The 17,204-nt window shown below is 38.8% G+C and overlaps 1 protein-coding gene across 1 annotated transcript in view; it reads right to left on the minus strand.

The window, feature by feature from the left end:
- The window catches only part of lrch2 (leucine-rich repeats and calponin homology (CH) domain containing 2), an 82,525-nt gene extending 70,300 nt beyond the window's left edge, over nt 1-12,225 (minus strand). Inside the window, exon 1 of the mRNA XM_038289128.1 lies at nt 11,861-12,225. Coding sequence (XP_038145056.1) covers nt 11,861-12,113 — 253 coding nt within the window. The 5' untranslated portion in view covers nt 12,114-12,225. The remainder of the gene's footprint in view (nt 1-11,860) is intronic.
- Nucleotides 12,226-17,204: the final 4,979 nt, after the last annotated feature.

Here is a 17,204-nt window from a genome sequence, read left to right on the forward strand (position 1 = left end):
TTCCCCAGCGAGGATGGGCGGGTCAGAAAGCTAGAGGTGAAAATATGCCGTAAGGGAGAACACAAACATTTCTTGCGGCCCATAAGTGAAGTTGTGTTATTGGTGCGTAATGACAATGCTTAGAGATGTTCACGCTATTTGTTCTAAGATTTATTTGCTGTTATTTAGAAATCTTGAGTTATGACATCGTGAGGATGCCAGACGGGGAGTATTCTGTCCCTCATTTTAAGTGAAATACAATTCTTGCTTAAAGTTAATTTTTGGTAAAAACTTGTTCTATTATTCTTCCCCAGAGGTCATTTTTGTCATTTGTATGATGTTTTTCTTGTGTGTGAAGTTTGTGTAAAACGCTGCCCTCTGGTGGCCAACGGTAGTAATCAGAAACTAAACGACCTGCAGTATTTTCTATGATCCAGCTCTGGAGGTGTAACGTGTACATCCACCTCTCTACTCATTTCTTCGTTTGGACTCTTGGCAGATCATAATCTGTAAGTTTTGTCATCACAGTAAAGTGTACTTTTATGTTTCTCAGTAGTTTCAGGAACTTTTGTGCTTTATTTTTCATTATATTTGCTGTGTGGAATAAGCTAATATTGTCGGCAGTTGAATGCTAGCTCAATGCTAAAGCTGAGGCTGTACACTTGACATGCTATGTGTGTGACATATTATTTTAAGTTATGCAAGAGCATTTATGTATTTTCCTTTTTTGTATGTTTACAGTTTCACAAATTAACATGGTCTTCAGTAAAGACAGAGAAAAGGAATCGTGTCTCTTCATTGCTGGAACCATATGTGTTTAGCTCGCTGTCTAAGTTACGTTAGATACACTAACTGAGGGCAGAAGACATTCTCTAAGATTCTAAAGGTCAAAATGAGTATTCAAGGCACCCATTAGACAGATGATGATTTTATCATTGCAATATTTATCAATGATAAAATATGGATCTTGACGTTTCTGCTCTGTATGAAAAAAAAACATTTCTGCAGGTAACACTGATTTACATATGAATCAGTTTTATTTGGTGATTTGGCAGCTCTTCACAGCCCTCCATCAGCTCCATCTTTTCTGCAGCACTCAGACTAGAGCAGAGCAGTTGAGAAACCACACAGTTTATGGAAGCATTACAGTCATTTAAAAAGTATACTTGAGCTGCTGTGATCAAAATGTACTCTCTTGATAAAGAATGAACAAAATCTCCAGAGACCTTTGCAATTTATCATCTTGATGGATTGTTACCCACCCTCACAAAATTATTACCTACACCACCGTTCAAAAGTTTGGGGTCACATTGAAATGTCGTTATGTCCTTATTTTTGAATGAAAAGCACTGTACTCTTAACCCATTTAGGCCGGGAAAGCATTACCGCATTTCTACCATTCAAGCCGGGGGCGCTGTTGCGTAATTCTACCATTGACGCCGGGAGAGCATATAAGTCTAGCAAGAAGAAAGAAGTTTTTTCCAAGCAAACATGGAGGAGTTTGACAGAGAAGAGTTGTCGGAAGGCAGTGATTTTGAGGAGTGTGTCGGCTTTGATGACGGTATAGATGAAAATGATGACTTTGAACGCGCTGAACCAATCGAACTACCACCGCAATGCACGGAGTGTTTTCAACCGCACACCTGGAGTGAAAGTTTATTTGCCTGCAGACGCCACACCGCTGCAGGCATTTGAGCATATTTTTAATAAAGAACTTTAGATGCATCTTGTTACCGAGACGAATAGGTACAGTGACCAAACAAACCAAACTCCAACAAGAGCAAAGATGGCAAAGTGGTCACCCGTGACTGTGACGGAGATGAAGACATTTATTGGGCTGTGTATGGGCATTGGACTTCTTGTGTTGCCAGTACGAAGAGATTATTGGCGACAGAGTAAACCTCTCTTCAGGACGCAGTTCCCCCAAAATATGTCCCGGGACAGATTTGTGGCCATCTGGAGGTAAGTTGTATGCAATTTATAACACAGACATATGCATTAATATGCATAATAATACTGTTAATAAATAATCATCAGATAGTTATTTATGTAATGTTTGTTCTTTATTTTAAAAACGTTTTATATTGCACATTCTCAATGAAGACTTGATCACATATGGAAAAAATAAAAGGTTGAATTATTTTTTTTTTTTTTTGATTACTGCTTTTCACTTTGTTTTTTTTGGAAGAATTTCAAAGATAAAATATATTTTGAGTTCTATCTGCTACAGAAGCTGAGATATCAATAATTTACTAGGGGTTGACACAGTTGCTGAATTTACAGAAAAACTTCAGGTTTTAGGGGTATTTTTTAAAATCGGCCATAGGTTTTTAAGGTGTTTTTTCCAGGCGTTTTAGGCCTAAATGGGTTAATGAAGAAAACTTTAAACTAGTTTTAAATCTAAAGAAATACACTCTATACATTGCTAATGTCGAGTTTCAGATGAAAGTTCTCTTTTTCTGGACATTTTGAGCGTTTAATTGACCCTAGGGCTGCAACTAACGATTATTTTGAAAATCGATGAATCGGACGATTATTTTTTCGATTAATCGATGAATCGGACACAAAATATTTTTTTATATTAACCTCTTTATTCCAAAATAAACATTTTAGACAGAACAAACAAGCACACAAGTACAGGTTTCTCATTAACTGTACTGGTGCTATATGAAAAATAAATGTTTGTGTTAAAACTATGCAAACTTACATGAGAAATGTAGCTGTACATCCACAAAATATAGGGTACTTTGTTTCATAAAGCGCAAAAAAAGACATTTTTGTTTTTAAAAGCCCCTAAGGGGTTCAAACAATAGGCCCCCCCATTTCAACAAATGAGTTTTTTTTAGACTAGAAGAGTTCTGCCTTTTAAGACAGGAAAGTATAGCAGTTAAAGTTGCTACTTAAGAAAATACTTAACCATAGAGATAAAAATAGCCCTGTGATTCAAATTATAAATTGTATTTGGAATAAAAATGAGAGAACTAGGGGTGTTAAAAAAACACATCCTCCAAAGACAGATATTTACATGGGAATGTGGCAGATAATTAATTGACATATTACTGATCTTGCTGGATTTTATTCTGCTTTACTTCCATAAATTGCAGGATCTTCTTTACTTTCTTTGCCAGAAGATTTAAACTTTAAAAGCCTTGCCCTCATAATTTGCAAATTTATTTATTTATAAAGAAAATATAAACGCTGCTTAAGCTAATTCAAATGAAATTAAAAGTAAAATAAGAAGCCAACCTTATCCCTGTCTGTAACCTACTAACAAGCTAAGGAAAGCATCAGATGAGCTATCTGAGAAACTAACGTTACGTTTCCCCACTTTAAAATGAAACAAACATGGTTACTCATCCTGCTGATCAGCTATCTTCACTGCCATTGAAGGCTCCAACGTGTTTTCTTTTCAGGTGCTGCGTCATAACAGTGGTGCTTCCGTGCCATGTTCATTTGTTTTTTACAAAAGTTGCATGTTACGACTTTTTTCACTTTACAAAGCGCAGGCTATTTTAATTATTGTGATCAATTTGCGCCGTCAATCCCGGGGCATGCGCGCTTCATTTGCAGTCTGGACGCTGAGGGTAAACTCCTCACTAAAATCCTGCGGCTCGGACTGCACGCTGAGAGGGATTCCTGTGGGAGAGGGAGAAAGGCGTTGGGATGGGGGAGGCGCCCCACGGCAGCAGCTGCCGCTGGAGGACAAGAGTAGGAACGATACATGCTTTCACGTAAGAGTCACCAAAAGCCGCCAGTGACACCGTAAAAAGTCGCCAGATTTGTCGCTAGTCGCTTTTTAAAAAAATAGTCGCTGGAGGGGTCTGAAAAGTCGCTGAGTTGGCAACACTGCAACTGCGGCGCTGACTCGCTCCGCCATATTTTTTTTTCTTCCCCGGGATGACGGCGGCGGCGGATGACGCATTAATCGCGCGACACAACTAATCGATGATTAAATTCGTTGCCAACGCTTTTAAACGTCGATTTTTATCGATTTTATCGATTCGTTGTTGCAGCCCTAATTGACCCCACAAAAGTGATGCTCCAGAAACTCAATCTGCTCAAAGGAAGGTCAGTTTTGTAGCTTCTGTTAAGAGCTAAACTGTTTTCAGATGTGCGAACATGATTGCACAAGGGTATTCTAATCATAAATTATCCTTCTGAGCTAATGAGCAAACACATTGTACCATTAGAACACTGGAGTGATAGTTGCTGGAAATGGGCCTCTATACACCTATGTAGATATTGCACCAAAAACCTGACATTTGCAGCTACAATAGTCATTTACCACATAAACAATGTATAGAATGCATTTCTTTAAAGTTAAGACTGGTTTAAAGTTATCTTCATTGAAAAGTACAGTGCTTTTCCTTCAAAAGTAAGGACATTTCAATGTGAACCCAAACGTTTGAACGGTAGTGTACATGCCCAAGATGAGTTTAGATCGTATAACAGCTTGAAAGAGGGTTAAAATTATAATTCTTAGAATTAATTCATGTCTGGAAATCTAAGTCCCCAGTGGTATCTTGCTGTATTCTTTAAAGCCAGCTCTCCTGGAGCCCTTCGGAATGGCTCCACTGTCTTTCTTCTTGTTATTCTCACAGATAAGTGGCCCTTGCAGTATTTACATGGGTTGATTATTAAATGGAAGGAATTCCACTTTGGTTCTTGACCTTGTGCAGAGGGCGCCTTTAAAAACGTCTAGGGAATGTGATGAGGACACATTCTGGGATTTACTTGCTTCACTTAACAGACATACATTTTGCCACCTATTTTTACCCTGTTGTGGCTGTGACCTCTTATTAGGTGACAAAAAAATGAACTATTCTGTTTTCCAATTTCTTTACCATTCATTTTAAGATAAGCTTCATTTTTAAGGAAATATGGCTCCAGAGTTCTTAAATATGAAGATCTCACATTCTGTTTACAAATCTCTATCGCTATCCTGGCCCATTTTTTAACTAAATACTTTTCTAAACGTACTTCTTAACAGTTTCTCTAGACTTTGCAGTTAAGTTAGCTATTAATTGTGCATTAATCCATTAATCTACAACTGTGCACCTCCTCCTGCAGGAGGAAGGCAAACATACAGAGCATTTTTAAAGTAGTCATACCCTTTCCCCTTTTTTACATTATGTTTAAAAATGTGTCTAATGATCATGAACTTTAACGTTCTATTGAGGTTATGTGTTATAGACCAACTCAAAATAATGCATTGGATATATAAAATAATGCTTTACAAGTGTGCATTTCGATTAAGGAAACTTTAACTAGAGATTAGACATTAGCTATGAAATCTAAACTTATGGTTAGAAATAGGGATGCACGATATTGGGATTTTGGCCGATATCCGATATTTTAAAACTCATGTAGCCGATAACCGATATCGATACTGATGTTAAAGCTAGAAAAAAATAAGTAGTCATTGAAAATAGCAGTTTTGTTATCCATTTCTGACACTTTGAAAAATAATATACTCAAATATATTTTCATATGCTGATATCAAATTGATTTTTAAAAACGCGGTATCGATCTATTTTACTTTCAAAATCTCGTGAAATTTCATCGTTCTGTTACAAACTCTCGTGATATTTTGCAAATTCTTGTGAGATTTTGTTATTAAAATAGATCGATGCCGCGTCAATATATCAACATATAAAAATATGGCAAAATTTCGTGAATTTTCGGGGGATTTCGTAGCATAACGATGACATATAGCAATATTTCATTAGTAAAAGAGATTGATATGGTGTTTTTAAATGGCAATATATCAGCATATGAAGATATTGTGATATTTTAATGTATCAATATTTTTTCCCTCGTCTTTAGAAGTTTTTAAGTCTGTAAAAAAAGAAGTTTTTGAGGAAGAAGAAGAAGTAGTATTTTTATTTTATTTTTTTAGTCTTTAGAAACTCAGAAGGTGATCAAATATCGGGTTAAATATCGGTGGGGTGGCCGATGTCCGTTAATCAGTTTTAAGGCCGATACAGGCCGATACCCATAGGGGGCCGATTATATCGTGCATTCCTAGTTAGAAATAATTGATGTGGTCAAATAAAGGAGACTGTATGGCTGCAGCCTGGAGATTAGAGATAGACTGATATTTTTAGCCAATACTTGTGTTTTTTTTTCCTGGTATCAGCAATATGTGCATGCATTTGCCAATTCATTAGTGCATTCAGCAGCCATGTATTGAGATAAATTTAAGGGCATGCATTGTTTGCATTCTTAATTTGCCATCCATGGTTAATAAGTTTTCTTTGATTTGTCAATAAATGTTTCCTTTTTGTTTAAACTGAGACTGTTCCAACATTTGTTATAATTTTGTCCTTTTTTATTATGTAGATGAGGAAGAAAGATCAATATCAGCCTTCAAAAACCTGTATTAGTTGCTCACCTCATGACACTCATCTGCTGAACTTAAGCCATGCCCCTGTGCTCTTACATTTCAAAATAAAACATAATATTTCTTATATTTCATCACTTGTCTTTTTCTCAAGTGATCAAACGTCCATTGTAACGTCAAATTCTGTGACCCGTCCTATATTTTGATTCAAGAAGGTGCTGTTGCAGCTTCTCCTCACCAGTCTGCTATGTCATAATCATAATTTAGCAAGGCTAATGGGCTAAACCTACCACCATCATTTTTTTGTAACTAGATAGAGGATAGAACGCTAGAGAAACAATTATAAACTGACACCTCTTACCTTTCTAAAAAGCTAAAAGGATTGGGGTGTGGCTTAAAGGTCCATTGTCACAATGTATGCCTACATGTATACCAAACAGGCCAAAATCCAGTTGTTTATGATACAATAGGTCTATAAATGCCAAGCATCTGGCCTGATAGTGTTTTGATAGTCCTTTTTGAGCCTTGATTAAAATTGAGCACTGGGCAATGAGCAGATAAACAGACCTGGCATCATCTACCAGCAGTACTACTGAACTACCAGAAAGCCAGATATTGGCACCTACTAAATAAGTCCCGATCGTGCTGACTGTGCTGTATTGTCTCAGAGGATAGAGCTTAAAAGCATTGCAAACACCAGTAACACTGCTAGAGAGGACACACTAACCACACTGTCCATTAACTTTGCAGCAACATCAGAAGGCTTCCTGAGCTTTCGCTCCAACTTTAGTATACTCCAACGGTCAAAATGTTTTCCCAATGCAACTTGACTTTTATCCCTCTTGGAATCAAATATCTTCTTTAGCCTTTTAACACTGATCTTGGGCTTTTCTTTTCTTTGCAACTATATAAGGTGTTCAACACTCGCTCACCTATAATGCCTAACTGTAGACTTGCGCAGTGATGAAATCCTAGTCATATGATGTTATAAATGCAAACAAAAAAGGCTATATCTACTGACAAATTGAGCAAAAACAAAGTTAAAAGAGAAAAATTGTAAATACTGTGCCAACAGGCCGACATAATTTGGCATAAAAATGTTGTATGCAACTACTGGCATATACATTTTAAAAGTGTCAAATGATTTTACTATGTACCTGTAAGTTAACCATAAGATCGCCATCAGATGTGTGACATAAGATGAGTGCCATGAGGTGAGCACTATGACATAGAAAGTCTCAAGGCTGCAGCCAAACACACACCTTAAATAAAGGATATTTCTGAAATAAAACTAGTAAGAATCCCTTAAAAAGTCTGAACCAGAGGACCCCCTTCCTGCAGAAAAAAACAATCTTAGGGCAAAACTGCAATGGTTTATCAGTACATAACTCGTGTGCTGGAATGGCATAGTCTAGGTCAATTAAACATCTGTGGCAAATACTTGAACACTATTTTACAGATGTGTAAACATTGTGATTATTTAGCCTCTCAAGTCAGGAGACTTGACCAAAGCACTTTACACAACATTCAGTTATTCACCCATTCACGCACACACTCACAGGCTGAATTGATATCTACATTTTAGCCACAGTTGCCCTGGGGCTCACTGACAGAGGCAAGGCTGTCATACACAAGCACCAACCACTGGGCCTCTGAGCATCATCAGTAGGCAATGCAAAGATAAAACGACACTGAAAGCCAGAGCTGGGGCTTGAACTGACAACCCTTCAGTTGCATGGAAAACTCCTGCATCCAGCATCACCCCACAGATTCTCTCCATTCATTCTGACCAGAATAGGGCTGCTTTGCAAAGTTGAACAGGCAGTTTCCAATACTTATCTAACATCAGAGATAAATGAGTATCTATCTCTTAGGTATGCATGATATCAGGAAACTATGTAATTAAAAATCATAGCTGAATATTAGGATAAAGATAGTGATTCAGATTAACCTACATTTCCTTAACTGTTTTATCTTTTCCTTCATCTCAATCCCCCGACGGTTGCTTGGTGTGCAACTTTTTGTTGTTGTTGTAATCTCACAGAGAGCTCCCTCTATATAACTTATGGCATCTGGGCTTCTCATATAAAAATCAAGTGTTGTTATCAAGGTCAGTGAAAGTCTATCCAACCAGTTATATTGCCGGCATTTATCCCTCTTCATTGCAATACTGTGCACATTGACGTAGCAAAGACAACGGGGAACTTTCATAGTGTAGAAATGCTTAATCAAGGCAGCGTTCGCCTCTTCTATTAACCCAAATATTGGACCAGTTTTGTGTGTTGGTGTCCTGCAGTAATGCACAAGGTGAGGGCAGCGTCACACAGAGCTGTCACTTTTTCTCATGGGAAAACAAACCGAGTGGAGCCAAACTGCCGGCAGCAACCCTGCAAACAGACACCCTTGTGTTATGGAGCCTCCCTGCTCTTGTTGATACGCCGTCATATGGAGGTCACTTGTTAGATGCTAAAACAGCCATGGTTTAAAGTAAAACAAAACACATGATGGTAGGAGGGGTTCAGCAGACATGTTGCTCGTTTTCTAAGGAAACCAGCAGAAGCTGCAGAAACAAAGCAGAAATTTACATAATGAATTCTCAGATTAAATCTGAAAGAGCTTCTTTAATCAGTCAATCTGAAAGGCAGGAATGAGATGCTTGTAGTTGTAGTTGCAAAACTGAAAGTTTAACTTCCCTCTCGCACAACCCTTTATTCAGACTACCGCTATGCAGACATGAAAAGGAAGTGAAAACACAGCAGTTCGCTCTGTTACTGGATTAGTCTCCATGAAAAGTAAAGGATTTTACTGGCGTGAAAGGAAAGTCTGATTTTCATACTTGGAAAACACAACGCCCTGGAGATAACAGATCTGCTGATTGTTACAGTGTGATTTTCCATTAACAAAGCATCCAGCTTGTTAGGTGAAATGAATTTAGCTCTGCAAGCATGTGAAGATGTTCTCAGTCTTAACAGAAACTTAGAAAATTATTATAATCTAAAGGTAAGGAAATTCTTTCAACAAGTCAATCAATTAAAAGGTCACCAATATATATATATATATATATATATATATATATATATATATATATATATATATATATATATATATATATATATTTTGTCATAAAGCGTTTGTTTTATAGCTTCTGACGCTTCTTATGACTTAAAATGAGTCAGTTTAATAAAAAAAATAAAAACGTGCCACTATGAAGTCCCTGGAGGTCTAACGCAGGCAAGGGGCTGTCAGAAGCATGAGCTGCTGATGATAAAGTGCTGCCATATGGCAGGTGGACACATCAGAGGACGAGATTTTGCCTGTAAGATCCAGCATCTCATAATGAGGACAAAGACTGGCAATGCTTTGTTTCACCCAGTTAGTATTTAAAAAGATGTATATTTAATACATCCTGTCCATCAAATGTCATTAATTATAGCACGGGTTGATTTGTAATCTCTTGGATGCAAACTATTTCTGAGTCCGAAAACAATGAGTTGGAGAAGATTTAAATATCTACCAATCAGGGCTGATGGGATTTAATAACCAATAATTCAATTAATCCAATGATACAAAGAAAAAGAGTTTAAAAATCAAAACAGAAAACTGATTTTGAAGTACTTTTACTTAAGATGTTGCAGCAACCTGTGAAGCAAGAGGAGCTTTTAGTGAATGAACAGAGCACAGAGTGAATGCCAGGATGCCCCTCCCACACTTGTTGCTGCTGAGCACTGCTAATTCAATTCAATTCAGTTTATTTCTATAGTGCCAATTCACAACACATGTCATCTCAAGGCACTTTATCGTTCACTAGACCATACAGTCAATCTGATGGCTGGATCCAACACGGAGTCTAGAATTTCCCTCGTTTACAAGAAAACAAATTAAACTGTTTCAAAATGAAAAAGAGGCAATAAATAAAAAGTGAGGCGGCACCAATCTAGTGAGATATAGTTGTTTTAAAGCTTGATGTATCTATTCACTGTAAGGAATGATTTTGGTGGATGTTAAACACAATGTCTCTAAAAATTTGCTTTACATAATAATTAGCAATTTAACTAAATTCTAAAGGGTAAATCCTACCATTATTTATAACAGCAGGTAATGAAAAATAAAAATCTAAAAAGTACCCAAACATTTTGGCCATCCTAATGACTGCTCTGCTGAGCCATTCAGAGAACCTTTTGGAACAAGAAAACAGCATCCTGAAACATACTGTTTATAAACCGTCACAATCATGTTTACCTATTTTTTCTGTTTGAAAAAGTCAGCAGTTTCCATTCAGACCAACTGTGCAGCCCTGTTGGGTAAGCAGTATGAGAACTGTCAGGAAAGCCATGTGGCCGGTGATGTAGGTTGAATCACTGCTGCTTTCAACATGGATATGATGGGTTTGATCTCAGCCATTAAATCCAATAGATATTACCGAATCTCTCTCTTTGCATCATTGAAATTAGAAACAGTTTACTAAGAAAATTTGAGTAAAAATTCTCAACCAAACTCAGAGTAAACAGTTACCTTTGCTTTTTATTCTATTGGTTGTTTTTAAAAAATAACCTTACCCTTCTTCCGCTGCTTTTTCACTTTTGTTTGTTTAAATGTTTAATGCAAAGGTTATAAGCTACAGGAAAAATCAATAAAACAATAAATCGGGAGATAATTATCCATACACATGCCCGTCTCTCCTCAAGAAAGCATTACCAGGAATAGAATCTGCTTTCTTGTTTGAAAGTAGAGGCAATTAGATCAAATTCTACCCATTGTTCTTAATATTTCAATGCAAACCATGAAATCCATTTATTTTTCCCTCAAGGTTATCATACCATGGTAATCTCATTCCAACCGGGTCTGCATGTGTCATGCAAACAAGCCCAGTGCAAAGCAAGAATGCCAAGTAAAACTTGGTATGTAAGGTACACAGCCCTGAGAGAACGTGACTGACCTACTGACTATAAGGTCACCTTTCAGACAGAAACCATTAAATGAGCCTAAGGAAAACATGAGACCAACACCCCCCTCTTTCTGTTTGACAGATTGTTAAATATATGGACATAAAACAGCACAGGCATGCATGCAGCCAGGGGGTGAGGCTCCCAGTACCCTTCTTTTGTCTGCCTCCCCAAAAAACGCACTCAGCGCCACATGCTCCCCACAAAGGATAAGCAGCGTTCAGCCAGTGTCTACTTGGTTCATTCATAATTTGCTGCCTGGTGCAAAATGAACTGAGTCTTAAATCCAACTGGCTGCTTGTTGTTGGGTGCGCCTGCTGTCTCATTCACGCGCCTCCAGGGTAGAAATAATGAAACCTACTGACGTCAAAAGACAAGGAGAGAAAAATAGGCAGAGGTGCAAAAAAAAAAAAAAGGTGTTATATATGACAGAGGCGGTAAAAACAAGCAGGATGTTATGGTTTTATGCAGGTCAGTTACGCCTCATCCTTTTGGAGGCTGAGCCCCGCATCAGAGATTCACGCACAATGCGAGCAGGTTGCGTTTATGGTTTGGATCTGCGGCCCCCCCAGCCTTTCCCCAACCAACGACTCACCTGCTTGTGTCGTATCGGTGAGGTCGTAGTTGGTCCCCGGGTACTCCCTCAGCTTCCTGCCGCTCAGGTTCAGGATCCCCGAGCTGGCTGCGTCCTCCAGAGCGCGGTCCAGGCTGCGCGCACTGTGCTGCTGCTGCTGCTGTTGCTGGTGGTGGGGGTACTGGCCGATACCGGGGCTCCAAAGGGGGCCGCTGGGGTAGTCATGGTTTTGTAAAGCGGTGACAGCTCCTACACTTCCCTGACCAGACGCCATTTTCTTAAAAAAAGGACAAATTACCCGTAGAAATAAGAGCGCACAGCGGCACTTCCTCCGCCCATGCGCATGCAGGGAGCGATCCCCGGACCGACGCTAGGGGATGGGCTTCAGAGGTGATGCTGCTGCTGCTGCTGCTGAGGATGACGAGGAGGAGGGTACGGTGGCCATTTTGGACGTTAACCCCCTTTTTGCCACATCGTTTGGAAGAATTGCCACAAAAAATGAAATAATCTGGAGATCTGCTGGTTATTTTTACCAAACATGCTTCAATAGATCAAACAGATCCCCGTTTTTTTTTTTTTTTTTTTTTTTAGCAAGGATGCAGGAGTCAGTCATCTAATCCCCATCTCACATCTCCCCCACAACTTTGACAGATAGGTGAACATTTTACACCACAATTTAGAAAACTAATTAATGGGTAAATAATAATATCAGGTTGTTCATCCCTATAAACAGAAAAAAACATGCATTTTATTATACAGTTCTGCATTTACTATCTAATTTGGCCTATTTGTCTTGTGAAGTGGAAGGAAAATAACGTTTTCAACAAATAAAACAAAAAATCCGAAAGTGGATCAGCATTTACTAGCATTTACTCCCACCTGGTTAATCTCTGGCTTGGAAGGTTAGCAGCTGTGCCATATAATTTTCAATTGCATTCCAGATGCAGAGGCAGGGAGGAGGAGGTGAGTTTCTTCAAGATGTAATTGTTAGGTTTCTGTTTCTGTTATATTTTTCTTTTGATATTCAGTTTTGCTTTGCTCTTTGTTTTGTAGATTTTTATGGTTTAGTTCTTGATTTTGTTGTGTTCCTTGGGTTTTTCTCAGTTACTGTCTCAGTCTTGGTTCTGTTATGTTTTCTTTTGAGTATCCAGTTTTGCTTTACTCATTCTTTTCTAGTTTAAAGGGTTTAACTCTTATTTTGTTGTGTTTTTCTGGTTTCTATTTGTTGCTCTCTGCTGCCCTCTTATGTTCTCCTTTTTCCCCAGCTCTTTTCCTCTCTTGCTCTGTGCACACCTGCTCTCAGTTTGCTCATTAGACCTCTCTTTTTTTCTGTCTCCTATAAATAGTCTTGCTGTTCAGTTCTTCTTTGCTGGGTCCTCGTCTATCTTTGTCAAACACTGCATGAAAAGTGAGATTTTCGTCCCCGTAAACTCCCGCAGATCTGCCTGATTTTCGTCAGTTTCCGACAATTTGCAACTTGTGCTTGTCCGCGTTTGTCGTGCCACAAATTGTCGGAAACGGACCATGACGTATGTGGAGAGCGATCAGCTGTACTAATGGCCCTAATTAGCATATGAATGCAGCAAACCCGCGCGGCTGGCCAGGTCTGGCTTGAATAACCTCAGTATTGGCTGAAACCACTATTCTCAAACAAATGAAATCGCTCGTGATTGGCAGCAAAACCACACGTGGCCACACCAGGCTTTAATTTTCTTACCCCAGGCTCACACCGACTCCGGTCTTACCGTTGCGGTGCGGTGGTTGCGGCGCCGCAGTGATTCCAAGTCATTAAAAAGACGTAAACCTCTCTCACCGGCTGCTGAGCTGTCCGGCTGCGGTTACCGAGACACTCCGGCGCTGCAGAAAATTCCGCAAGAAAGCTATCCTTGCGGCGTGCCGGAGCCCTCCACAACAAGCTCTCGCAAATATCCTTATTTGGCCCGTGTTATCGCGTGAAGTTACGTGAACTCAAGTGAACTTCTGTTAAATCTCCGGACCTGTTGCCGGAGCCGCAGAGCCGCACCGTAGTCAAAAGGGCGGTGTGAGAGGGGGTGTGCGGGAGTTGCGGTCTCCGTCGGCTCGGTAACCGCACCGGAGCCAGTGTGAGCAAGGGGTTACTGAGTATTGGACGGAACCACTTCTTTTTAAACAAGTAAAGTCGCTCGTGATTGGTTGGCATATATATATATTTACATATAAATGTACATATATTTATTCATATATATATATATATATTTATTCATTCATATATTTATTCATTCATATGGTGTGTATTTATGTTATCCTACACTACTACACAATTATTATGCTACCATCAAGGACATGAATGAATTTATACAGGAAATGAACATTTGCCAGGAAGTTGTTTATGCAAAGAAAGAGCTTTATTGAAACACACACACACACAACTATATACAACGCGTATCCAAACACATGCGTTTCTAAAAATTAAAAGTCCGTGAACGGTCCGTTTGCTTCCTCGGGGTTGGAGGTAACTGCCAGCATTCCCTCCGAGGACGGTCCGATGTGCAGACGCCTACTGTGCGTGGCCCTGTACTTCGGCATTGCTTCTAACCGGGACTGCAGCTTAACACATAGTTCAGTGAGATCCGGCCTACGAAATGGCGGCGACCGTACAATCCATGCAGAGACACGCCGACGACGCCGTCTTCTTCGTCGGACATGAGGTCGACGGTGGCGGACTTCCAGAGTTCCACTTCCTCATCTGCTAGCACACTCTGCCTCGCTTTCAGCAGCTGAAAAAAAAATAAAAAATGAATCAGCGCACTGCATATGGACACAACACCTCTATCAATACACCTGAAAAATAGTCACCAAATAAAGTCTTACCCTCTTTCTTCTGGCCCGACTCCGAGCAGATTGCCTGGCAGCCTCCGCACGCAGCGTGTTGGCTAGCTGCGTGTACCTGAAGCTCCTGCATACCGTCTCATAAAACGTCTTACAGGCAGCTGGAAAACAAATGAGAGTGGTATGAATAAAAAAAAATCAAACGCAAGTCACAGTAACAAGGAAGGAGAAAACATTAAAACAAGTCACTTACACACAATGTCGTCTTTAACAACATCGTGCAAATCTGGACTTGCCGAGATGGCTCGGAGCAAATAGGAGGTCACCGCCTCATTGTGAGGCGACGGTAGTCTGTGAAAAAAAAAAAAAAAGTACAGCTATGGTCGGTATTTATCCGTATCCATGTCCTTTTACCGCAGAATGAAAGCATATTCTTTAAATCTTACCCCTGCTCCGGTTCATAGCGCCTGCAATTAGTCTCCGAGTTGTGAAGACGGCGTACTGCTTCCTGTGAATCACAAAAAATACACTTTAATAAAGCTTTAGGCTAGGCTGCTTTTAGCTTACCTAGCTAGGCTAGGTTGTCTTTAGCTTGCCTAGCTAAGCTAGGCTGCTTTTAGCATAGCTACCAGTAATCGAACATATATTTACCGCTAGCGTGGCGTTGTGCACCCGTCTTCTCTTCCTCGAGTTCGTATATCCCGCAAAGTTGCTCGACTGCAGAGCCGCCATCTTGTCCTCTATGGACGGCAACCTGGAGTGCATCGAATTCTCCAGCTGAGTGAGCCGCTCATTCATGTCGGCAGTATGCTGGGTAAGCTGACGAGACAGTCCGCTGATAGCAATCAGCAGTTTCTTCTCGTCAGTCTGCGGGCTGGCCGAAAGTTGTGGACTAAGAGCAGTTGGAGGCGAGTTGAACGCGAGACGTTGTGCAGCCATTGTTCACGTAACAACAAAATACAAACACGTTAACTGGAAATGAAGTTCTTCTGAGTATAGTAACACAAACATGTCTGCTTATATGCTGGTCTCGCGAGTAGTCGTAGTGCACAAAAGCTCACACGTGATTGGACGATGGGGCCGAAGGCTCATCAGGTTCCTCCAATCACATACGACGTCATTGTTATACGGAAGGACTCGCGAGAAGAGCTCGCGTCGCTCCATTCTGGAAGGTGGCGGTAATGCACATAGATATCCATAATAAATTATTATGGATATCTATGGTAATTTACCTATAAATTGTTTGCCAAATGGTAATGGTGATTTTCTAAGTTTGGAGGATTTTAACAGGAAGTTTAGAAACGATTGTTCACTAAGAATTTATAAGACAGTTTTACGTAGTATCCCTGATGTCCTCATTCATTCTATTAAAAACAGTTTACCTAATTCCTTTATTCCTAGACTCCATAAGATTGAATTTGAGCAGGTGGACATTAGAGATAATAAATGCAACAACAAGTTTTTGAATCAATATTCTATAAATAATATGTACCCAGGAAGAACAAAAAGCACAGCTCTCTTACAAAATTTTAAGAAATCTATGATAGTCAAAATTAGGACAAATTATTTGAAATTCCCAATTCCTCCTAAATATAAAGAATTACAATTTAAAATAATAAATAACATATATCCTTCAAATGAGTTTTTAAGAGAGAGATTTAAGTTTAATGTTGAGAATTGTGGCTTTTGTACAACTCAATTGGAAACAACTAAACATCTTTTTTATGAATGTAAAGAAGTATTAAACTTATGGGATCAACTTCGAACCTTTCTGTCTTCTAAAACAATAAATTTAGATTTTATTTCCTGGCAAAACATTCAATTCGGTTTATCCATTAAAGAAAAAAAAATTGGAATTTTTAATCAATATTCTAATAATTGTAACAAAGTATTATATCCATAAATGTCGCTATGCAAAATGCTCCCTCTCAATCTCTGCTCTCAAAAATGAACTTTCCCTTTTCAAAAGATGTCTGAGAAAGATGCAAAATTTAAATGCAATTAAATTGTTTGAGTTAATTGAAGAATTTCAGTTGGTAGTCCCCACTGATTAATTTACTTTAACTACTATTATTATTTTATTTATTTTTATTTATTTTATTTTATTTTATACTTTGTTCCAGCCTGTGCATTTAATAGTATTTTTCAAAAGCAGGAGTTGTGATATTTCTTCTTGTATTGAAATATTTGTTATTGACTTGTTACTTGAGATTGTTATTGTTTTCTTATATATTCAATAAAAAAAAAAAGTGGAAATCTAAAAAAAAAAAATTGTTTGCCAACCGCCATTACAGCCAACTGATTCTGATTAAAACAAATTTTTGAAATAAATTATTTTGTGTATTTTTTTACATAACATTTGCATACACAGTAATCTAGCGTACTTTAATTAAATAAATCAATTCAAGCTAAAATGTAAGAGTCTATAATTAGGCTATACTGAGCCTGATCTATTTCTACCATCTATTTGGGGGATATTTATTGCCACACTTTGGGCCACTTAATACCAATTTAGCATGCTGACCTATGTCCTTATGACCACAGTGTACCAATCTTC

This window comes from Cyprinodon tularosa, unplaced genomic scaffold, assembly GCF_016077235.1.
Source record: "Cyprinodon tularosa strain WSP-4 unplaced genomic scaffold, ASM1607723v1 ctg263, whole genome shotgun sequence".
Classification (NCBI taxonomy): domain Eukaryota; kingdom Metazoa; phylum Chordata; class Actinopteri; order Cyprinodontiformes; family Cyprinodontidae; genus Cyprinodon; species Cyprinodon tularosa.